This window comes from Delphinapterus leucas, chromosome 7 (assembly GCF_059928025.1).
Source record: "Delphinapterus leucas isolate spDelLeu-1000000601 "Yukka" chromosome 7, BTC_Dleu_Yukka2, whole genome shotgun sequence".
Classification (NCBI taxonomy): Eukaryota; Metazoa; Chordata; class Mammalia; order Artiodactyla; family Monodontidae; genus Delphinapterus; species Delphinapterus leucas.
The window spans coordinates 64,865,592-64,890,839 of record NC_143135.1 but is presented as its reverse complement, the minus strand read 5'-3'; the positions used below and the strand labels follow the sequence as shown (position 1 = coordinate 64,890,839).

The following is a 25,248-nucleotide window of genomic DNA, read 5'->3' as shown; positions in this document are numbered from 1 at the left end:
CCGGCAATGTTCTAAGTGCTGAAAATATTTCTCTGACCAAAACATAAAATTCTCTGCCCTTATGATGTTCACATTCTAGAGAACAGTTTTAAACAGGGCAATTATTATCTCCAGGAATATCCAACAATTGAATAAGAAAGGAAATGCAATCATGATGGACTGCTTTATAAATATTATGCACACAGTCAAAATGCAAAGTGTAAATATTGTTTAAAAACATGAGTAGAAAGGATACTGATTTTAGAATGATGGTTTCATCTGGAGAGAGATGGGAGGGAGTCGGGTAGGATTTACAAGAGAGGTTTCAATTATATCTGTAAGCTGTGTGTATATGCAATTTGAAACAAATGTGATAAAATATCAACATTTGTTAAATCTGGATTTTTACGTTTGTTCTGCACTTCCCTGCATATTTAAAATTTTTATAATTTAAAATACTTCATATGATTTGAGCTATTTAAATACTGAATACTAGAAGATAAAATTTTTAAATAAAGACTAAATTGGGGACTTTAAAAGAAGGAAGAGAGAAAACCACAGTAAGGAAATTTTGCAAGTCACAATGTGAATCTGTTGGTCGTTTGGACTGTGATGATGTAGTGGGAATAAAGGGCAATGAAGAGATCAGAAATTTAAATTAACAGGAGGAGGTCACTGTTTCGCCGAGAGAAGAAGATAACTGCAATGTGGTCTGGTTTGAAAGAGGAAGGAGGAAAAAATAGTGGAAGGCGACAATTTGGCTAGGCACTCAGAGCATTCCCTACAAGCTTCTGCCAAGACAACTTTTTCACTGCACACCATTCCCCACCAGATGCGTGCAGAAACTGTCCTAGAAAGGATCTTTAATTTGTTTTCTCTCAAAGAATTTGGGATGGCTTATAAGTAGCAGATCTTTAGCTGCCCAGTCCAAAGCTAAAGCCATGGAAACCCTTTCAGGTGGGTTTGCCAACTCTGGCAACCTTCCAACAAACCCAAGTAAAAGGAAAAAGCAAAAACAACACGGCTTTCAAAAAGTAACTCAGTGGGAAGCTTTATGACAGAAAGTTAGAATGATTTCCTGCTTCTCACGCGCAAAGAAATGTATCTTATTTATTTTAAGTGCAAAGCTGTAAACTGGAAGGAGGGCAGTGCCTATCAACCTTTTAACGTCAATAGGAACATTCTCTAGGAAGTTCCTTTCGTTCCCTAAGTTACCTAATTGCTTTGGAGGTTGGAACCTTTGTATCTTCACTTCAGGGGCAAAAACAGAACAGAGTCAAACAAAAGGGAGTTGGTGGGAAGCTGGGAGGGAGTGGAGGATGAGCTCCAAGGAGGCAGAACCACTGACAAGTTTTACAACTCCAGCATTTGAGTTACTCTCTTCCTATAAATACTTCCTTCATTTGTGTTCCTCAGTTTGTCCTGCTTTTCTTGGGACATTTTTTTACCTTTTAATAAATAAGTAAATAAAAACGTGGGGAGAAGTGCTTTTCATCACCAATATATTTTTTAACATCTTTCTTGGAGTATAATTGCTTTACAATGGTGTGTTAGTTTCTGCTGTATAACAAAGTGAATCAGCTATACGTATGCATATATCCCCATATCTCCTCCCTCTTGCATCTCCCTCCCACCCTCCCTATCCCACCCCTCTAGGTGGTCACAAAGCACCGAGCTGATCTCCCTGTGCTGTGTCGTCACCAGTATTTTTAACTATCTTATGCATTATCTTTTTGAATCCTATGAGGTAGACTTCATTATTTTACAGCTGAATTAATTAAGACCCAGGAAGATTCTATAAGTTGCTCAAGGTCACAAAACTAGTGGAAAATCAAGCCCAGGCACTGTGATTCCCCCATTTGCTGCTACACCACATGCCTTTCTTCATAATCACATTTTGGAGCCCCACATTTCCAGGAAATTACAGAAAGAGAAAAAATTCAGCTTTCAAGCTGGTCACATGTTAATTATCTCCAGGTTGCTATGATATTTTTCATTTCAAATGTGTGTAAAAAGTGCTGCCCATTTGATTACTACAGTTCAATTTGGATGAGGAAAGGGTAAAAAAAACCTTTCCGTTTATTATGTGTTTCTGATTCTTTAGGGGAAATCTGTTATGAATTTAGATGAGAAATATGTGGTTTTTATTATTACAATTTTAATAAATAGTTCCTGTTAATATTTTAAAAGGAACAGGTTTTCATAATGGCAACCTCTAATTTCTTGGCTTATCTAGGTTACATAATAATCTTAATAGGAACACATGCTCTACAAGCTGGTTATCCTATCATTCATTCAGCAGAAGTCATTTTTTAATCAAGTTCCTACACTGTTTTCAACACTGTGCTAGGTTCTGTTGATAAAGATACAAATGGAAGGTGTCTGACCTTCCATTTCCAGGCCATCAAATGTCCACAGTAGAAGAAGGCTGACTTACATAATTGCATTAAGAGTATAACATATGATACATACGATAACTGAATTGTGCATTGGTGGCATGCAAGACAGAAGTACTCATTAGCAAATAGCTCCAACTTGGTTCAAACAAAGCACTGGGCACCGGACACATAGTGATCATGGAGCCACAATTCCTACCCTCGAGTATCCCAGAGGCTGGCAGACACACACACAAATAAAGAGCAATTTCAATAAATTAAGTATGCCAGGCATATAGGAGAAACTGATTTAATGTTTGTCCAATAAATAATAGAGAGAGGAGGAATAAGGGAAAGAATGAATGAATGAACAGACCAAGAAAGGAACGAAGGTGGAAGAAAATAAAGTGCTAGCCTGAGAGTAAAAACTAATTACACTGAGGAGAGAAAATTAACCAGGTCTTGGAAGTTCAGTGGTACCTTCTGGGAGGAGATGGAAATAATGCATGTGAAAATGAGAAGTTAACCAAGTAAAAGGGAGAAGAATTTTCAAGGAGAAAGAAAAACCCTAACGAATATATCTAAGGAATGTGTATTCAAAAATATTTTTTCCAACATAACCAAGCTGTTTTGAGGCAAGTGAATCACTATTTCACATTCACTTTTCCTATCAAAGCCTATTTATGGAAACCATCCTTTTCTAAAGACCAAGCATCATAACGGTGACCAGCTGCTGTAAAAGGAAGTGACTACTTTGCTTAACAATAGAATCCCCCCCCAGGTCCCTAAGCACTTTCTAGATTTTCCTTACATTCGTTACATAGACTCGCCAATACTATCTAAGGAAGGTGAAATTTATGACAAACGTAGTATTAAAAAATACAGCTGAAATTTTTGGCTGCGTGTGAGACATCTCCGAAACAATTCTTCTTTATTATCTTCCAATAACATAGCGGTTTAAATCTCAAAAGGGTTGGAATTAGACACATCCATGTTGAAATCCACACTCCACCAATGACTCACTGTGTGACTTTAAGCAAAAATAAATTTCCTTCTCTGAGCTCCTCTTACATAAAAATGGAGGTAACAGTAGTAACGAGTTCACAGAATTATTGGAGAGATTAAATAGCACACAAATAGTTTGGTACCTGTTAACAGTTCAGTTATATTAACGATAATCACTCTACTGTTAATTAAGTTTAAAAAATATAGTGATGAGAAATGAATATAGAGATTGATTGATTGATTTAAAGATAAATGAGAAAATTTGGAGAAAGTTCCAACCTCTATTGAAAGTCTTCCCCACTTGAAAGTAAGATCCTCTAAGTCAATGATTGTCTAGCCCAGTAAATGGCACAGAATAGGCAATGAATTTGCACTTGTTGAACTAGCTTACTATTATAAATATCTCTTTTAATGTCACTTACTTTGCCTTCTTAGCTTTCTGATTCCAAACGAATGGGTTACACAAGGTTAACATGATTTGGAAACTCCAGAAAGATAGTCATGAGCCACAACAATACTAAAAGGCATCTGGCATGTTTCTTTTTTTTTTTTTCTTGTTGTTTCCCATTTATTTCTTTTAGGTTCTAGAGTGCTGATAAATTCAACTACAGTGCCCACTCTTTACTGGTTTTCTTTAGATTAATATGTTTTGTTGCTATTTTTGTTATCAATGCGTGCATGACAAGAAGTACATTAATCACTGCTTGTACGTTAACAACTGGACGCATAAACTAACCACATTTGTTATTTTCTGTTAATGTTGGTTGTTTCCAGTTTGCCGAAGTACATTAAGAACATATTATGTGAGCACTGAAGTAAACACAGTTTAATACAGTCACCTGTTTTTGTCTTCCATTCTAAACTGAAATCTATTACTAAGACCGATGTTTTATTCCTCTTATGCTTGAAATTGAATTCTTTTTCTTTTCCTGCCATCTTTTTTTTACTCACTCTCCCTGATCAAAAGTTTTCCTGGTTTCAGTGGATAATAATGGCATCATTATCCACTTTTCCTGTTTTCCTCAATGACAAGAAAAAAAATTAACCTTCTCGGAGGGAATCTAGCATCTATTGCCTTTAGTGTTTTTACATTTATATCTAACTCTGTGTTTGAAATAAAAGTAAGAATAGAGTTTTGGAGTGTCCCAGGGCTCAGTCTTCATCCTCTTTTCTATCTACATTTGCTTCACCGGTGATCCTACCCAGTCTCTTGTTCTCAGTTATACACTGAAGATTTCTGAATCTAAATATGTAGCCCAGACTTCTCATCCGATCTCCAGACTTGAATATTCAACTGCCTACTTGACATATTTATTTGAATGTGCGATAGATATATCAAATTCTACATTTCCAAATCTGAAATCCTTTAGTCTTTACCTTCCTGATCCCCAAGGCTGCTCTATCCTTAGCATTCTGTATTTCACCTGATGGCAAATCCATTCTTTCAGTAGCTCAGGCCAACAACTTTGGAATCATCTTTTGCGTTTTCTCATATCCTTTGGTCAATTGGTCAGGAAATTCCACTGACTCTTCCTTCAAATACAGAAGTCTACCACTTCCCATTACCTCCACTGTAAGATTCTGGCCCTGGTAATAACTGTTAATCATCTTTACTAGTGAAATAACCTCCTAATTAATCTTCCTGGTTCTCCTCCTGCCTCTACCTACAGCCACTTCTCAATAGCCCGGGCAGAGATACCTTTTTAAAAGTAAGCCAGATCATGTTATTCCACTGTCTAAGAACCTACAATAGTTTGCTCTCATTCAAAGTCAAATTTATGTTCTATATGACCCAGACCTTTGTTATGTATCTGGACTGTTTTCCTCTTTATTACATCTCCCTCTATCCCCCAACACATTGGTCCTTTTGTTCTTCTGTTAAGATATCTGGAAGGCTGTTCTCCTAGGGTCATTGCCCAGCTGTTCTCTCTGCCTGGAATGCTCCACCCCAGATACACATACTGCTGTTATCCTTGCCTCCTTCAAGTCCTTGCTCAAATGTCTACCTTGACCAACGTGTTTAGTACTACAAACTGTCCCCCTTTCCCCTCTCTTCTACCTCTTACTTTCCCCACTTCATAGATAACCTTTTATTCCATTATATTGTTAATGTATTAACTTATTTTTGCTGATCATATATTGTCAGTCTCCCCAGTTGGAACACAAGCTAAAGGGTAGGGGGTTTCTGCTTGTTTTGGACACTTGGGAATAACAAGCTCCTAGAACACAGTAGACACTCAATAAATATCTGAGTCACAAAATCAGAAAGGACATTTGGATGGAAGACCAGCCACAGGAGGAAAATGCTTTTTACTATGCAGATTATTTGCAAAAAAAAAAAATGACTGACTAAAACCAGAGGAAAGGGAGCCTGAAAAGAGTCTAGCAAACCAGGAAATTAATTGTAAAACACTCATTATAGCTCAAATCATGTGTGTAAAATTCCCTTGATCCTCTCTTGGTTTTAAAGTGATGACTTTAATGTTTTATTCTAGTAAAGTACAAAACTAGTTTTAAGCATTTTATTTTCTCAGTCCTGAGAAATTGCTTCACTGCTCTTTTTCAGGTAATCGGTCTTTAATTTCTCATATGCAATTTCTTCTACAAGGGTTTCTCCAGATTAAAACCCTCATTATAGGGAAGGGAGTTCTGTATTTCCATTTTATGTATAGAAAAAATGGAGACACGACTAAAACATGCAAAGGACAGACAGTTCAAATATAAAGAGATCCTTGGTAATCCAGTCATCCACGGGCAGAAAGCAGGCTGAAGAAGCTACCTGGTTGTAAAATGTGCCCTCTCTCATAAAAATGGAAAAGACTCAGATGGAAGGATCCCCATCCAATGAAAATATCTCTGAATGCTCACTGTTACTAAATAAATTCCAAAAACGTAAAAACAAATGGAGACACAAATAAATAGAGGAAGCGTCTCGTATTCACCAGAAATATTTGTGTGCAAGCTGAAAATGAAATGCATGTCTCCTGATTCAACTGTTCTCTCCTCCATTAACGTAATCATTCATTCGTTCAACCTGTTTAACTGCGTGTTGTGTACTGGCTACTGGCTTGGCACAGTAGAGCAAAAGGCAAACAGTCCCCTGCTCTCAATTTGCTCTCTGTCTACTACATGAAACAGACAAGCAAGTTCACTATGAGCATAACAGTTGTGCTATTATGTGCAAAAAAATGTTGTGCAAGCGCTGTGATAGACACCGGCACAGGGAACTGCTTGACCACATGGGAGGAACCTGTCACTCCAGGAATCAGAAAAGCCATCCTCAAAGAAGGGCTGGAAAATGAAAGAGGAATGAGTTAGATAGTGAGGGGAGAGGGGAAAGGTAAAAATGGAGCAAAGTATTCCAGTCAGCACATTTTATTATTTAAATTCATATGCTGTGTTTTTCCTCTCTTATTCATCCGCAGTATGACCGGAAGTCATATTTTTCCAAAGCTGGTCCCTACAAATGTGCATCTGTGATAATCCTTCCCCTCAGCACTCTGCAGAACTATTAAATCATTCTTTATGCCTAATTATGAAATTAATCTTTGCATACAATTTCAAATTCCCCTATAAAATGTAACCAATAAAAAAATATAAAAGCTAAATAAAAACTATAACCCTGAGTTGTCAGCTCTCTGAGGGCATTTTATTAAGGGAATCTAAAACAAAAAATATGCAATAAACCTTGAAGGGCATGAAATAGGCTGGGTCCGATGATAAACGGGTGGCTGTGAGTCCTCTATGTGGCAATGTTAGGAATGTCCTACAATCAATCCTTGTTCTCGTGTGCCGTGGGTACTTGGTGCCCATTCCACACTAGAAAACTTTAGGGACACAAAAGTAAAAATTTACCAATCAGTGTCTGGCTAGCAACCCTCAGGACGTATAAGCCAGGATGAGAACCTTGCTGAAGAATTTGAACCAATGAGATTTCTCAGAAGGGAGAATGGATCTACGTCAAATATCAAATACTTATGCCACCACTAGCCCCTCCTTGCACGTGGCAGACATTGCCAATTATTCATGATTCTCCTTCCTACTAAGTAACCTCAGGGCCCCTTTGAAAGGAACACTTTGATCAGTTTGTCTCTCCTGATGTAACATAAGTCAATCAGTTAATCAATCAATCAAAATGTTCACAGGGTTTTAATCTCAGCCCCAACGCATCAGATTAAACCTCATATCCTTCCTCTGTAAAACAGAGTTAATAATACCTACCTCACTTGTTTACTGTGAAGATTATCTAAAATATCTAGGATAACACCTGACATTTAGTAGGCATTCAATAAATGTTAGTTTCTGCCCTTTTTTTTAATGCTGGCATAAACAGGAATAAAGTGGCTTCCCATTGAGGCAGCTTCCATAAAACCTACCAAACATTTTGGATAGAGACTAAATTTTCATTTGAGGGAGGAATCATGGTTATGTTTTATTTCATGCTAAGGTAATGGTAAAATCAATCAACTCTAGAAAATGCCTTTTTTTTTCTTTTTTTGAGAGAACAACTCCAAATTATCTTTTATTTATACAAAAAGGGCATCTTTAACAAAAGACACACTGAGAAGAGAGTCACCATGGCCCAGGAGACAGGGCAGGGAGGCGACAGGCCTTCTGAGGCCCTGCTGGGGAGAAGGGGTCCGGGAAAAGTGGTGAGAAGTCTTGGGTAAGTGCTGAGTGGTGGGGGCCACAGAAAGGAGAAAGCTCCAGTTGGATCAACACTGTTGGCAGGTCATGGGTGGGATTCACAGTGACCTCGCTGCTAACTCTTTTGGGGGTTTCCAGTTAGTGCTGCCGACTGGAGTGAGAGCCGCCCACTGGTTCCTAGAGGGCACCCACCAAAGGGCACCAAAGGACAAAGGCTTCCCTGGTGGTGCATTGGTTAAGAATCCACCTGCCAATGCAAGGGACATGGGTTCGAGGCCTGGTCCGGGAAGATCCCACATGCTGCGGAGCAACTGAGCCCGTGTGCCACAACTACTGAAGCCTTTTTGGGAACGGTGTATCTGAACTTTATACTAAATGACACTTGTTAAAGAATGACTTCTGTTACTGCCTCCCTCTTTCTTCTATTCATAATTCCCAGATCCAGTGAATTACTCAAAATTAGATTAATCACAAACACTGATCACTGCCAAGTTAGTACCAGGAATATTTCTAATGTGAGACATGTCACACCCCTAGGCAGAAGGAAGCCTTTGAGGTGCTTACTTAGTTTTGCCCTCTCTGATTCAGAATCCTGACTCTAAAATTCAGGTGTAATGCACTGAATTTAGATTTCTATCTATAACAGTACATAACAGTTCTGCAACTTGGACTTCCTAAAGGCCACAAAAAGGTTTGCTGAGAATGATTTGATCCATACACCAGAATGAGAATTTGATTATACTTTGATTATATAGTAGATATATTAATTTGTAAATTGCTGTGCTAACCATATGAGTGAGGCACCGTGCTCAGTACCACGGTTCCATTCGTGAGCAAAAGATGCAAAGTCTCTGACATCAGGGTGCTTTTAGTGAAGTAGGGAGGACAGACCTAAACAATATGACGTCTCTCTCAACCTCTCTCTCTCTCTCTCTCTCTAACACATGCACATATACACACACACAATAGATTAAAATTATAGTAAGTGCTACAAAGAAAAATAAGGTACCTAAATATAACACGCACACACACACATCACTTCCAGTTCTTCTGAAATATGGAAGTAATGAAAAACTTTAGCTTAGGCTAAGTGAAGAGAAAATATTAAATGAGCAGGGTTATGAACAAGGCAGAAAGAATTCTGAGTCTGCGTCACTCTGCTATCTCAAACCAACACCCCAGAGATCCAGATCCCGACAGGTAAAGAAGGGAGGAAAGGCAGACAAGTGGTCTATTGATGGAGCAGATTGCCAGCAGGCGTGATGTTGTTAGTCCCCAGTCAACACCCTGTACTCTGGGCAGATCTATTGTTCACGTATGAGAGGAGAGTTCCACAACAGCCCCGAATGAGTTTCGTATACCTGAAATGGCCTGACCGGCAGCGGACCACACATACATCTGATGCTCAAAGATTCTCAGCAGCAACTTCCTTTCCTCCAAAATTATACAGGAAATAAGGAGCTTGTTAAGGAGTTCCTGCCTAGTCAACTTACAGAACATCAGGCAACTGTCCCAGGATCTTTGACTCCTCTTTCCTTCTGCCTGAACAGACACCTGGAAGAGGGTTTGAGAATGCAACAGTCTAGGAACTATTAACTACAGGAATATTACTCCTGCAAGACTAATACCCAAACAGTAAGCATGAGTACCAGTTATTGCTAAGCAGTCGTATCATTTTTAGGTGTCCAGGAAATCAGTGAGCCGTCCGTCTCCCGTTAGATGTACGGGAAGCACAGTAGCGGAATCATAGGATAATGTGGATAATATAGTTTTGGCAGCTCTCCTTCCCTTTAAAAAAAATTGTTGTATTTTCTGCTGGAGAGGGTGTGGAGAAAAGGAAACCCTCCTACACTGTTGGTGAGAATGTAAACTGGTGCAGCCACTATGGAGAACAATATGGAGGTTCCTTAAAAAACTAAACATAGAGCTACCATATGATGCAGCAACCCCACTCCTGGGCGTACATCCAGAGAAAACTCTAATTCAAAAAGGTACATACACCCCAGGGTTCACAGCAGCACTAGTTACAATCGCCAAGACGTGGAAGTCACCTAGATGTCCATCGACAGAGGAACAGATAAAAGAAGCTGTGATATATATATACACACATATGTGTGTGTGTGTAATGGAATATTACTCAGCCATTAATATGAATAAAATAATGCCATTTGCAGCAACACTGATGGACCTAGAGATTATCATACTAAGTGAAGTAAGTCAAACAGAGAAAAACAAATATCATACGACATCACTTATATGGAATCTAAAAAACGATACAAATGAACTTATTCACAAAACAGAAAGACTCACAGACAAACTTATAACTACCAAAGGGGGAAGGGGGTGGGGGAGGGATAAATTAGGAGTTTGGGATTAGCAGATACAAACTACTATGTATGAAATAGATAAACAAGAAGGTCCTACATATAGCACAGGGAACTATATTCAATACCTTGCAATAAACTATAATGGAAAAGAAAAAAACCGTTGTTTTCAATATATGTCACCTCAAGCTATGAAAGGATGAATTATACTGGAGAATCACAGAATACGGATCAAGCATGAAAGGGGAGGAAAGTGAGAAGTGGATAGCCACCTAAATAGATGTCATCAGAAAACAGGTCTTGATTTTATAATTTATGCCTCACATGCATTTCTAGAAAGGAATGCAATAATATTATGCATCTTCTAAGAAACTCTAATATGCTTGTTAGGAGGGAACTTCACCAATATGATCAAGATCCTTTACTCTAAAATATAAAAAGCATATGCTAAACTGATTATGGTAAAACTATAAAATATATATTCTACAGATTCTTAGTTAACTTCTACATACCCTTCCAGTGATAACTTACCAGTACACTGAGTACTTCCAATAGTGAGTACTTACCATTACACTAAGAATGAAACAGGGATAAAAAAGAAAACCATTAATGCAGAAAAGGCCCTAATTCACAGAAGAAAATAAGGAAGAGATTTAGGAAGAATAACAGTGTATTCAGATGTTTGTAAACCAATGCAAAGTAGGCGTAGCAATTAATGAGAATCTAAACTTATATCATAATAAGGTTAGCAGTATCTCAATATTCTGAGATTTGCTAGAACTTCTGCACCACCCCCTGTTCAGAGGAAACAGAACTAAAAGTAGTAAAGGGGGGAAATATAAGAGAGTGATATGCCACAAGGAGAGATATCTGGAAAACTGAAGCTCAAAGCTTTGTGAAAGCTCTTTGGGTAAGGATTTTTAAAAAGAAAGAAAGAAAGAAAGAAAAACTGAAGTGACATTGTTAGAGGAGGATACGGTGCACCATCCAATTAACCACTTTCCTTTGGCTTCTGACACCCTTCCTTCCTTCTAGATGACCTAGCTTATATCTCCCCTGACATATCCTCTTCCTCTGCCCTTCCTTAAGTTCGGTGTCATACCAGACTTCCAGACTCTGCTCTCATCTATATCCATGAATTTCCTTATTGATTACATTTACTTCCATGTCTCTTATTTCCACCTATACACAGATGATTCCTAAAGCTGTAACTTCTACCCTGATAGCTCTTCTAAGCTTCTGCTCCCATCTGCTCTACTCGTCATAAACATTTCAAACACAACATGTCCAAACTGGAACTAGATATCATTCCTATAAACTGTGACGCTTTTCTTCCAACAGCCTGCATCTTGGTTAACAGCACTGCCATCAGCTTGGTTACAAGCCTCTCTCCTGACTCTGCTGTCTGTCTACCTCATCATTTCTTTCAGTCCTAGTTCTGAAATGTCTTTACCAGCTGAATGTTCTCAGGACAGTGGCTTTTAATTATTGCCCTAACATCCCTTGCCTGTCCTATTGTGATAGCCTTCTAACCATTTTATTCACCTCCCGTCTCTACCTGCCATCCAGACCTCCTGTCTTTCCAGTCTATCTTCCCCCACTATTAATCCTGGCCTTGAGACAACATAGCTCATGGAAAGCCTTAGGTAGGGTTAGGGTGATTGCATCTAGTAATTATCATGTAAGACATTCACACACTGGATGAGAAGTCAGCCTGATAATCTCTAAGGGTGGGCTGCCAACCAAGGACCAGTTGTATAGTCACTGAGCTTGCTGATTCAAAACAAAATTCTTTTGTCCCACCCCAAATGTACTGATTCGAAATCTCCTGAGTTTAGACTCCTGAATTGTATTTTTGTAGACTCTCCAAGTGATTGTGATGCACATCCATTCTTGGAAACTCTAAGATCTTATTCAATTTATAACATTCAATGATTATAACACTATAATCAGAATCCAATATTTTCTATTCCAAGACAATAGTTTCAAAAGTATTTTGTGCAATGGCAGCATCATTAAAGCCTTTGCAGTGGTTCACGTTAAATGAAAAAAACATTCATTTGAATATATAAATTCTGACAACTTTGAGAAAATAACCACAACACATTAGAGGCATCCCTTATACACATTTCTTCCAACACATATATCTAATGGAGATTTAAGTTTCACACATGATGTTAACAGGTTGCACATGAAGAGTTCAAGAATATATTTGACATAAAAACAGTGATGAATGTTATCATAGAGAAAACATTCAGTAATTAGGGTGCTAATGACGTTTAGATAAAAGCAGTTAAGATTTAGCAGAACAACAGGGGAAAAAAAAGGAGTAAAGTGAAAGCCCTTAAATATTTATATATTTTTTCAGGTGATTCTCTTCAGCTGTTGAAAGGATTCCTGCTTCATGTAACACATAACATCTTTCCTATATCAGTAAATTACTATGGACATTTAGTAGCTCATGACCTAGCAGGGGAAACAGACCCCTATAGAATTAACTACAGTAGATAATGAATTTCATTGTCATATCAGTGTTATAAATAAGCTGTTATGGAAGAATAAAGATAGGAATGATGAGTCCCCATTTTCTTGTTGTAAAATAGTCTCTATGAAGAACAAATTTGTAAATATGAACCTAAACCCTATGGTATCCTAAAGTCTCAGAAGTTGATATCCTACATAATAAGAAGCATATGTGAACACAGGTGCCTAAAAATAGATACAGGTATATTCATTAGCAATGAGATATGCATTTATTTATAATCCTATACACTATATAAAATAACTGTCATATTTAGTCTGGGCTATCCACATACACATTTTTTAAAGTTAAAAGCACAGGTTTTTGGGCTTCCCTGGTGGCGCAGCGGTTGAGAGTCTGCCTGCTGATGCAGGGGACGCGGGTTCGCGCCCCGGTCCGGGAAGATCCCACAGGCGGCGGAGCGGCTGGGCCCGTGAGCCATGGCCGCTGAGCCTGTGCGTCCGGAGCCTGTGTTCCGCAACGGGAGAGGCCACAGCAGTGAGAGGCCCGCATACCGCAAAAAAAAAAAAAAAAGCACAGGTTTTTAAACTAAGCATACATTTTCCCACAGAAACTATTTTGTAAAGTGTGCTGAGGATCCTAGGCTAACTCACAAATCCTATTAAACCCGTATTGCATCTTACTATAAACTAATAGTTTGAAACCTAAGATCTTGAAGAAAAAGACTGGCAAGGCAGAAATAAGAGAGAGAAGAAAGAATGTTTTCGTTTCTTTCTACAACAGAGCTGCCTTAGACATGTTTTGAAAGAACCCCACGCTTCTTTGTCATTGTCAGGGAGGAAGAAATTTCCCTCTACCCTTCTAGGTTCTTCTGGCTGACATCAAAAGAATTAAATTGACATGAGACATTAAGAAGAGAAATCAATGAGTTTAACAACCTGTAGACATGGGAGAGACTCAGGAAAAATGAGTAACTCACCAAAATGGCCAAAGCCCTCATCTTAAGTACCGTCCTCAGCTAAAGACAATAGAGGATGTTGAGGGTGGGGACAGTCAGCTAGGGGAGGAAAAGCACAGTAAGGGTAAAGGTTTTTATGCAGATTCAAGTCTTTGCCTTCTCCACTGATAAGAATTTCTAGAGATTTGGACACCCTCCTCTACTGTACAGTGAGGGTGCTACCCTTCCAAATGGAGATTTCCCTTATGAATGCAAATGTTTCTTACAAAAATGTGTCTCTCCTAGTGGGGTTTTCAGTTTTCTTCCCCCGTCTGCCATGTCTTAGAAAATAACCAGCTGAAAGTAATTAATATCTCAAAGAGACATACTTGGGGATGGCAAATTCTGCTCCCCTACGCCATCATTACATGCTGTTACTGTTGTCTCCCTTACCTCCTAGTAGCCATTGATATTCAAAGCCACTTACTACAATACCCTTGACCAGGAGATACAGGAAGTTACAGCTATATCAATTAGGATTTGGTTTGGCTGCATATATAAGGGAAATAAAAGTTGTTTAAACAAGGTAAATATGATATACACAGTCCAGAGCTAGTCAGTGATTCCACGGTTAACAGGGACTCAGGCTCCCTGCATTTTTCTCTTCCAAATCCCAAAACATGTTTTCTGACCTTAATGTTACCTTATAGTCCAAGATAACTGCTGGAGCTCTAGCCATCACGTGTATAGTCCAGTCGACAGAAGGAGAAAGCCAGGAAGGGCAAAAAAGGTACTTTCCAAGATGAGTCATTTTCCTTGACGGAGTTCTCTGCTTACATCTTTCTGGCTAAAACCTATCACATGGCACAACTGACTGCAAAGGTTGCTGGCAAATGTAGCGTTTTAGCTGCATCCTTTACCACCCCAAAGGAAATGGAGATCTGTTGCTGAGGATAAAGGGGAGAATGGCTATTTGCAGGCAGTGAATAATCTCTGCCACATTGCTGAAGTGTCCAGGGCTCCAGATTACTAATTCCTCTCCTACTCACTCAATAGCGCTATCTCAATTCCATTTTAAAACTCTAATTGACAAGAATGATCCTTTGAGAGCAGTGGTTCTCAACTCTGGCTGCAGGTTTAGAAGCACTTAGAGTGCCTTTTAAAAATCCTGATACCCAGGCCAATGAAATCAGAAACTCTGGCACTGAAACCCAGGCCGCAGTACTTTTTTAAAATATCTAAGTGATTCCAGTGTGTAGCCAAGTTTGAGAATCACTGCCCTAAAGAAATTTAAAAGGAAGGCACATAACCCAAATGACGCCAAATTGTCATGTTTTTTGGCATTCAAGGACCGATGTTGGTCATCCTTGATGCCTTTGTCTTTCACATATCCCCACATGCATTTAAACAGCCTATATTGCTTCCAGTATTTCTCAAATCTCTCTACACCTTTACCTCATCCAAAATCCACACAGCAACCAAAATAATGTTTAAAACACACGCACGCAAATCTGACCATGTGATTCCTCTTACTCTACATAGATCCCTCCGATGACTTCCCATTGATCTAAGACTCTCTGCCCTGCAAGATCCCCTCCTGCCTACGTTCCAGACTTATCTTAGGCCACTCATCACATTACTGTATGGAACCTCCTTTCATGCCTCCAATGCCCCCTAGCTCTTTCCTTACAATTAATTTCTATTTGCCAAACCTACCAAATCCACAAATTCAGCCAAACCACAACACTTGCATTTGCTAATTCCTGTTGAAGGAGATTTTACTGTTCCCACAGACTGAGTCAGGGTTCATGCTCTACTTCTTCATGGTCCTTATCCCACCTGTAGGTAATTCTATAAAAGTCCCCCTAACCCCCACCAATTTTTTTTTTTGGAGGGCGGGGAATATGTTCTTCATCATTTTGTTTTCAGAACCTAGAACAGCTCCTGTCACAGAGTATGTATTTGATAATCTAAAGATAAATATTTTATGACTGAATATACGAAGAAAGGAGTCGTATGGGATACTGAGCTTAGAAGGGTAGACTGGAGACAAACTCTAAGGATCATAGGCACCTGCCTACAACTTAGGCACAAGTGACCCAAGTCAATATTTCTTCCTTCTTTTTCAATATGTGTCTGTGTCTCTGCAGGTTGTGATTTGATCCCAGTACAGTATCTTCGCTGGGGTGACCCTGAGCCCATTGCAGCTGTGGTGTTTGCCTGCCTCGGCCTGCTAGCCACCCTGTTTGTCACCGCAGTCTTCATCATTTACCGTGATACACCAGTAGTCAAGTCCTCCAGCAGGGAACTCTGCTACATTATCCTTGCTGGCATCTGCCTGGGCTACTTATGTACCTTCTGCCTCATTGCAAAGCCCAAACAGATTTACTGCTACCTTCAGAGAATAGGCATCGGTCTCTCCCCAGCCATGAGCTATTCAGCCCTTGTAACCAAGACCAATCGTATTGCAAGGATCCTGGCTGGCAGCAAGAAGAAGATCTGTACCAAAAAGCCCAGATTCATGAGTGCCTGTGCCCAGCTAGTCATTGCTTTCATTCTCATATGCATCCAGCTGGGCATCATCATCGCCCTCTTTATAATGGAGCCTCCCGACATAATGCACGACTACCCAAGCATTCGAGAAGTCTACCTGATTTGTAACACCACCAACCTAGGAGTTGTCACTCCTCTTGGATACAATGGACTGCTGATTTTGAGCTGTACCTTCTATGCTTTCAAGACCAGAAATGTTCCAGCCAACTTCAACGAGGCCAAGTATATCGCCTTCACAATGTACACCACCTGCATTATATGGCTGGCCTTTGTGCCCATCTACTTTGGCAGCAACTACAAAATCATCACCATGTGTTTCTCAGTCAGCCTCAGCGCCACAGTGGCGCTCGGCTGCATGTTTGTGCCGAAGGTATACATCATCCTGGCCAAACCAGAGAGAAACGTGCGCAGCGCCTTCACCACGTCCACGGTGGTGCGCATGCACGTGGGGGATGGCAAGTCCTCCTCGGCAGCCAGCAGATCCAGCAGCCTGGTCAACCTGTGGAAGAGGAGGGGCTCCTCTGGGGAAACCCTAAGGTAAAAGTTTTGCAGGTGCTGTAGAGCACTGGCCCCTAGGGCGGAATCAGTGGCATTTGTTTCCCAGGCCTTTTAGATGTGAAATACCTGAATAACTGAAACTAGGGGAGGCAGGGTGCTGGGAAAGGGCTTTGGACGTTTGCACTGAATGGTTTTTATGGAGTTAATTGGGTATGGGCCTGGTGACTTAACCTAAGGCCAGAAACATAAAAGTTGAGATAGAGAAAAAAAAGCAAAGACTTACAACAAAAGGGAAGTGAGGTCAGAAGAACAGGGAGAGCACAGCTAAATCACTGAGGCAAGGCAAGGACCTCCAGGTCCTGAGGGGACAGAGATACACAGTGGACTAAATTCTAATTCACCCGCATAGAAGAGAGAAAATTAGTGTTAACAAAGATTATGCTGAGAGCAGAGCACCAAGAGCCTTACACATCTGACTGCACTTACATGTGCCTGAACCTCTCTCAAGCCCAGAAGAACCCTTGACTGCCCATCCCACAGAGGCACAAGAAATATATAATTTATACTTTCATTCTATTTTTTTTTTTTTTTTGCGGTACGCGGGCCTCTCACTGCTGTGGCCTCTCCCGTTGCGGAGCACAGGCTCCGGACGCGTAGGCTCAGCGGCCATGGCTCACGGGCCCAGGGCATGTGGGATCTTCCCGGACCGGGGCACGAACCCGTGTCCTTTACATTGGCAGGCGGACTCTCAACCACTGCACCACCAGGGAAGCCCTATACTTTCATTCTTAATGGGCAACTTGAACTCTTTGGGACGTGTCTAAGTAGCTGCAAGGGGCAAAACAACAAAGGGGCTTTGCATATAACCTTCCTAAACAACCAGCCAGTTTCCCACTTTCTCTGTTGTCCATAGTCTCATCCCATCCACCAAGGCCAGCATCCCAGGTAGTAGTTAGCGGCCAATTGCCATCTGAAAAGAATCTGAAGCCAACAGCCAATGATATCCCTCCATGTGGAGGACTTTCTTATGTGATAAATGCCCCCTAAGGCACTTCAAAAGGCAATGAGATCATCTTATCAGTGGCTTGAGAACAAATTTGGAGGTATTAAAAAGGCTACATAGAATAATGTTTAAGAAAACACATCAGAAGAGCTAGTCAGAGCATCAGTCTGCAAACTCTATAGAGATTTGAGAATTTTCCTAAAATCTAGACAAATAAGTGGAAGATAAGCATTTTTCAAATGGAAGATAAATAGCTAAATACTAATCCTTGAACAATTCTCTTATACCATCATTTAGCCTTCCTGAAAAATCCTACTTTCCTATCAGCCCTGATTCTTCAAAGCCTGAATTATGGGTGATGGTAAAGGTACTGTGTCTGCTGAGGACTAAAAAGGACTCATAGGATACTTGGGAGTTTATCCACATGACCCAATTCATTTGCATTATTAACATGTACCCTTGCCTCTCTCAATTCTTTTCTGATTCCTATATGCCTCTCATCTCTTTCCACGTACACTGTGCAAGGTATTCAACTAAACTGTGAACCTTGGGAAAAATAACCCCTTCTACTTCCTCAATAAATCCTGGGTATGTCATGGCCTATACATAGAAGACCTTCCGTATATCTAACTGCTGGCATATTTTCCATCTGCCTTCGTGACTTCTAAAACATTCTTTTTTGCAACTTCTGCAAGATAAGCCTTTTATTTTATCCAAGAAAATTTATTTTTTCCAAACTTTTATTTTATCAGCGTCTCTTTAAACTGTCTCTTCAAATAAAATCTTCCAGGGAATCCTGATAGAGAAAACAAACCGGTTGCTGGAGGGACGGAATTGTGAGACCGTGCCTAAACACCCCAAAAACTCACCAGGGCAGGCTCCATGGAGAGAACATGCAGCAATGGTGAAGAGCACTGGCCTTGTAGCCAGCTTGTCCTGAGTTTGAACACCGGCACTACCATTTCTTGTCTCTGAGCCTTGCTTCCTTCATCTGCCAAATTGAGATCATATCACCTACCACATAGGATTGTCAAGAGTGAAAGAAATAGTGTGTGCAAAGGCCAAGCACACAATAGACACTTTATTGGAGGTAGCAGAGTGCAGAGCTGGGCAGCACTGGGATTAAACATCCCAGTTAGCTGGGCAGCATCACTTACTAGCTGTATAACCACAGGCAAATCACTTAACGTCTCTATGCCTCCATTTCCTCCTCTGATGAATGGAGTTAATGAAATACATATTACATACAGTGGTTGTAAGACTAAATAAGTAAATACATGTAAGTGTATGCCACACAATAAGTACTTCTTAAGCGTTTGCTTTTATTATTAACTAAGTTAACAGCTGTCAGTCTTTGTCCATACCTGAATGTCTCTGTGTCAGGTATGCAATGAGGAGGATCTTCATAACAAAGAGAGCATCATATAAGGCAGAACAAACCTATACATACATTGATTGTATAGCCTGGGCTTTCTAGAGCATCTCCATTTTTACATTGTCTAGCTTCTAGCCAGACTGTAGAACATACCCTTTGTCCCAATCTAAGCAGGATAAGCTTGGGAGTGGAGGCCTTGTCTACCTTGTTCATCACTGTGCCTCCAGGGCCTAGAAGTACTGAGAAGGGTGCTTGACACATAGAAGACACTCAATAATCATTCATCAGTATGTTTGTTGAATGAATGGACTGGAGAATGTAGTAATGTAGCTACTTTTTGCTTGTCTTCAAGTGTGCACACTACTTCCCCCTAGTGGTTCTACTATAACTTTCATAAGATTAAGCCTACAATGATCAGCTGTTTTTGTTTTAATTAATTTTTAGTGGAGTACAGTTGCTTTACAATGTTGTGTTATTTTCTGCTGTACAGCAAAGTGAATCAGTTATACGTATACATATATCCACTCTTTTTTAGATTTCCTTCCCATTTAGGTCACCACAGAGCACTGAGTAGAGTTCTCTGTGCTATACAGTTGGTTCTCATTAGTTATTTTTTTTACACATAGTAGTGTATATATGTCAGTCCCAATCTCCCAATTCATCCCACCTCCCCTTTCCCCTTTGGTAACCATAAATTTGTTCTCTACATCTGTAACTCTATTTCTGCTTTGCAAATAAGTTCACCATTTTTTCTAGATTCCACATATAAGCGATATTACACGATAGTTGTTTTTCTCTTTCTGACTTACGTCACTCTGTATGACAATCTCTAGGTCCACCTTCGTCTCTGCAAATGGCACTATTTTGTTCCTTTTTATGGCTGAGTAATATTCCCTTGTATATATATGTACCACATCTTTATCCATTCCTCTGCTGATGGACATTGAGGTTGCTTCCATGTTCTTAGCTATCATAAATAGTGCTGCAATGAACATCAGCATGCATGCATGAATCCTTTCAAATTATGGTTTTCTCAGGGTATATGCCTAGGAGTGGGATTGCTGGGTCATATGGTAGCTCTATTTTTAGTTTTTAAAGGAACCTCCATACTGTTCTCCACTGTGGCTGTAACAATTTACATTCCCACCAACAGTGTAGGAGGGTTCCCTCTTCTCCACACCCTCCCCAGCATTTATTGTTTGTAGATCTTTTGATAATGGCCATTATAACCAGTGTGAGGTGATACCTCATTGTAGTTTTGATTTGCATTTCTCTAATAGTTAGTGATGTTGAGCATCTTTTCATGTGTTTGTCGGCCATACGTACGTCTTCTTTGGTGAAGTGTGTATTTAGGTCTTCTGCCCATTTTTTGATTGGGTTGTTTGTTTTTATGATATTGAGCTGCATGAGCTGTTTGTATATCTGGGAGATTAATCCCTTGTCAGTTGCTTCGTCTGCAAATATTTTTTCTGATTCTGAGGGTTGTCTTTTGTATGGCAACACAAAAGACCCCGAATAGTGAAAGCAATCTTGAGAAAGTAGAGCTGGAGGAATCAGGCTCCCTGACTTCAGACTATGCTACAAAGCTACAGTAATCAAGACAGTATGGCACTGGCACAAAAACAGAAATAGAGATCAATTGAACCGTATAGAAAGTCTAGAGATAAACCCACACACCTATCGCCACCTAATCTATGACAAAGGAGGCAAGAATATACAATGGAGAAAAGACAGTCTCTTCAGTAAGTTGTGATGGGAAAACTGAACAGCTACATGTAAAAGAATGAAATTAGAACACTCCCTAACACCATACACAAAAATAAACTCAAAATGGATTAGAGACCTAAATGTAAGACCGGACACTATAAAACTCTTAGAGGAAAATATAGGCAGAACACTCTTTGACATAAATCACAGCAAGATCTTTTTCAATCCACCACCTAGAGTAATGAAAATAAAAACAAAAATAAACACATGGGACCTAATTAAACTTAGAAGCTTTTGCACAGCAAAGGAAACCATAAACAAAGCCTGCTGTGATCTGTATTACAAATGTCCCCTGCACTCCTGTGGTCATCAGTTTCTGCTCAAGATTCCCACCCACTGATCTCATGTTTTGCTACAATTCTAACATTCCTCTAATAACATTAGATTACTATTTTCAACTACTTCATTTCTAATTTAGTAAATAAAAGGGCAGCATAAGCAACAAAATTCACTGGTAATGCCAATAGAAACAGGAATTCTTAGGATTTGGGGTCCTATTTTAACTTGTTTTCCCTACAGGGTCATGTAGTTGTTTTTTTTGTTTGTTTTTTGGGGGTTTTTTTGGAAGTTCTTAAACAGAGGGCTTTATTTTTATTTTTTTTAAATACAGAAGGTTCTTATTAGTTATCTATTTTATACATATCAGTGTATACATGTCAATCCCAATCTCCCAATTCATCACACACCCCCCGCCGCCACTTCCCCCCTTGGTGTCCATACGTTTGTTCTCTACACCTGTGTCTCTATTTCTGCCCTGCAAACCAGTTCAACTGTACCATTTTTCTAGGTTCCACATACATGAGTTAATAAACGATATTTGTTTTTCTCTTTCTGACTTACTTCACTCTGTATGACGGTCTCTAGACCCATCCACGTCTCTAGGGTCATGTAGTTCTTAATGATTGGATTCTGTAGTCAGCACATCTGGGTATTAGAATATGAAAGAAGGTACAGAGGCACCTTTGGCAATTGTTGGCTTTTCTGTATGAGGTCTTGGCAAATGCTGGTCTGTCTATATGATTATGGCTGAGACAGGCTATCCTCTGATTATACAGAGACTTCTTTTTGCCATTAACCAGGATATTCACGCTGGGACATGCTTCTGATATAGAGAAGAAGAAAGGCCCGAGAAAGCTATAATACCCTTGCATCACATACATCCCATAGCTGCTCCCTGCTTTGAAGCTATAATTCTAAGAAATAAAGTTAGATCCAAACTAAAATTCCTCTATACCTCCCATGAGCTCTCAAACTAGGTATTCCTTCTCTGTGATCCAAAATCAAGATGTTCAGAACATTGTAGATATAACTGCTTATGTATGGATTTATCTCACCTTTTAGTTTATAGTTTTATAAAGGCCAGTATGTATCACATTGCCTTTCACACTGGGGCTTAATTAATGGGGAACAAGTGAACTTGAGTGCTCCTAATATTTTCACATTTTAGTCTAAATTACTTTCATTAGTTGTGCTTCTCAGGCTTGAATTCTGTAATATGCCAATAAGCCTATCTGTTGGGATCTAGAGTGACATTAAATATGTAACCTAAATCTTTGGATCTAGGTCTTTGGGGAGAAGCAGCTGCTCTGCTCAGCCTAGCCTGGTTCTGCTTGCTTCCATCTAGCGTATGGTGAAGTAGGCTGCTATAAATCCAGATTGGGTTTGGGCCCTGTTTCCGAAAAGGCTTATATATGTCCCTTCCACGTCTCGTGGCAGACGGTGAGGGCTCCATTTTAGAGAGGACACTACTTGCCTACTTTAGAGTGAAAAAGATAATAACAACTTCTGAGGTTATAGTAACTATATTTCCAAAAGTTAGTGAACACTCTGCGTGAATCTGAACAAGGTACTTCAGTCTGTTTCCTCACCTGTGAAATGGTACATAATAACCCCTGTTGTAAGGAGTAACTGAATTGATATGTATTAAATGCTTTCTATCAGCACATAGAAAGCACTCAATAAATGGTAGGTAAATCTTTAGAAGTGTGTTCAGCTGCAAGCCAACCTGCTTTTCAGAGATTTACATGACTTGTTTGCCTTTCATTTTCCTCGTGTTACAAGAAATATGCAGATAGCCTGCTCCTGGCGTTCCTCCAGGGCTCAGTGATGCCAGAGCCAACATCTCTGCTATTCTCTAGGCCTTTTACTGATGAATGCACAAGAGCTCCATGCATTGTACCCCTTTATGAGGGAAAACAATAATCTTCTCAGAGTCCCCTACGAATTTGCCTTTATGTCTTATTGGCCCAAACTGTCTCAATATAGCTACCCCTAGCTGCAAGAGAGTATTGGAAAGCATGCATTTAGCTTTTACATCTTCTGAAATGGAGACTGAAAGGAAGCTGTCAAGTGCTTGTTGGATACACCAGTGAATAGTGTCTACCATGGAAAGTGAAGTACCTAGTAGCATTAGTGGCAGTAGTAATATTAACAGAATTGTCTAGTGGTCACAAAATACTGAAAGTAGAAGCAATAATCATTCCCATTTTTCAGATGAGGGGTCTGTGGTCCAGTATGGCTAGAACACCTGTCCATGGTCTCATGACTAGTTAAGTTATGCAGCGGTTTTTAACTCGGGCCTTAGCTTTTTGGCATCGGAGTGGAGCATCTCCCAGAATGTTTTCTTTGGAAAGCGAGTCTGACAAAATTGCTCCTTGAAAGAAAAGTGTATTTGGTCAAACAAGCTTGAAGAGACTCTGACTATTCTTTTACTGGAGATAAAAACTGAAAAGTCTTGCAGTGTATAAACCAATCACTCATGTGTTAATCCTTTTCCATCTTTCCCCAAGCTTACTGAACACAACACTACTTTTTCAAGTAACTCCCTTAACCTGCTGGAGAATTGATACTACAAGGGTGATTCTCTTTGGAAACCATCATCATAGCCAAAAGAGAAGAAAGGTTTCTGGGGGCCTGAAGAATAGTTCATATCTTCAGTGAGAAGGGGGCTAGAAAGAGCCAATTCCGCCTCCGATCTTGGAGAGAGAATCACTTCTGTTCCCTGAGCACCTAAGGGAAGAATAGAGCTAATTCGAACAGGTCTGAGCAGTTTTCTGAGAAGTTAAATAGGCTCACCCTAGAGCACAAAAAAGAAAAGCGCCCGGAGTCAGTCACTCAATTCACTGAAATAGCAAGGGGAGATTTTTATTTAAGAGGGAGTGAGTCACTATAGATTTTTTTTATCGAGAAACATACTATTTATGCCATCAATGTATAGAGGTCCCTGTGATTCACATTTTGGTTTTAGACACTAATCTTCCAGCACGACATGGTGCAGCATCAAATCACTGTCAGGAAGATAATGCCATGCTTCCGTTTAGGGCCTTCACTTCAGCTGCAAATTGACAAATGAACACAAAACCAGTTCTGACCTAAATAAAGCATTGAATTTGATGAGTCTAAAGTTCTGGCTCTACAACATTCAGAATTTCCAGGGTCATGGAGCTGAGGTTCTGAGAAGCAGTGGACTTTTTTTTTTTGTGGTACGCGGGCCTCTCACCGTTGTGGCCTCTCCCGTAGCGGAGCACAGGCTCCGGACGCGCAGGCTCAGCGGCCATGGCTCACGGGTCCAGCCACTCCGCGGCATGTGGGATCTTCCCGGACCGGGGCACGAACCCGTGTCCCCTACATCGGCAGGAGGACTCTCAACCACTGCGCCACCAGGGAAGCCCAGCAGTAGACCTTTCATGGCTAAATTAATGACAGAGGCCTATAGCCCTAAATTATAAATTTTATCAGAAGGTAAAACCCTCCCCAGGGTTTCTATTCAGGTGGCAGAGACATTAGCATTGTCTCCACCTTAATTTTAGAAACTATCATTTGCTACTTTTGTTTTAATTAACTAATTAACTTGGCTCTAATTAACATTGTCGTGAAGGCCCACTTAGGCTATTTGCTAAAGCAACTGCTAGTCCTTTCACATACACTGTCCAAATTACAATTTGCCTGGAATTGGCTCTCTTGTGTGAATTCCAGTATACCCAACTATTATCAGAGCTTTCATGATTTCCAACTGCGTAGATTTCATTAAGCGGTGATTAGTCTTTATGAAGTGATGTTCATGCTACTTCTCCCTCTTTAGAATCCTCTGCCTCTTTCTTCTCTCTCTCCAGATCTTTTTTCTCTTCCAAGGCCCAGGTTCCTCAATGAAACCCTATGAGAGTAAACTATCTCACAGACTTTCCCTCAACTGGACTCAGAACATTTAGCAGACATTCCTCACACCTTCTTCAATTATTATTTATTCACAAACATTTACTGAGAACTGAGCATTCCTAGACACATCCTGGGGATGTGAGGGTTG

General features: G+C 40.0%; 1 protein-coding gene across 1 annotated transcript in view; it reads left to right on the top strand.

Moving 5' to 3' along the window:
* GRM5 (glutamate metabotropic receptor 5) overlaps window positions 1–25,248 on the top strand; it is a 165,652-nt gene that overhangs the window by 89,387 nt on the left and 51,017 nt on the right. Inside the window, exon 11 of the mRNA XM_089915868.1 lies at window positions 15,849–16,839. Within this exon, the coding sequence (XP_089771994.1) occupies window positions 15,849–16,839 (991 nt within the window). The remainder of the gene's footprint in view (window positions 1–15,848; window positions 16,840–25,248) is intronic.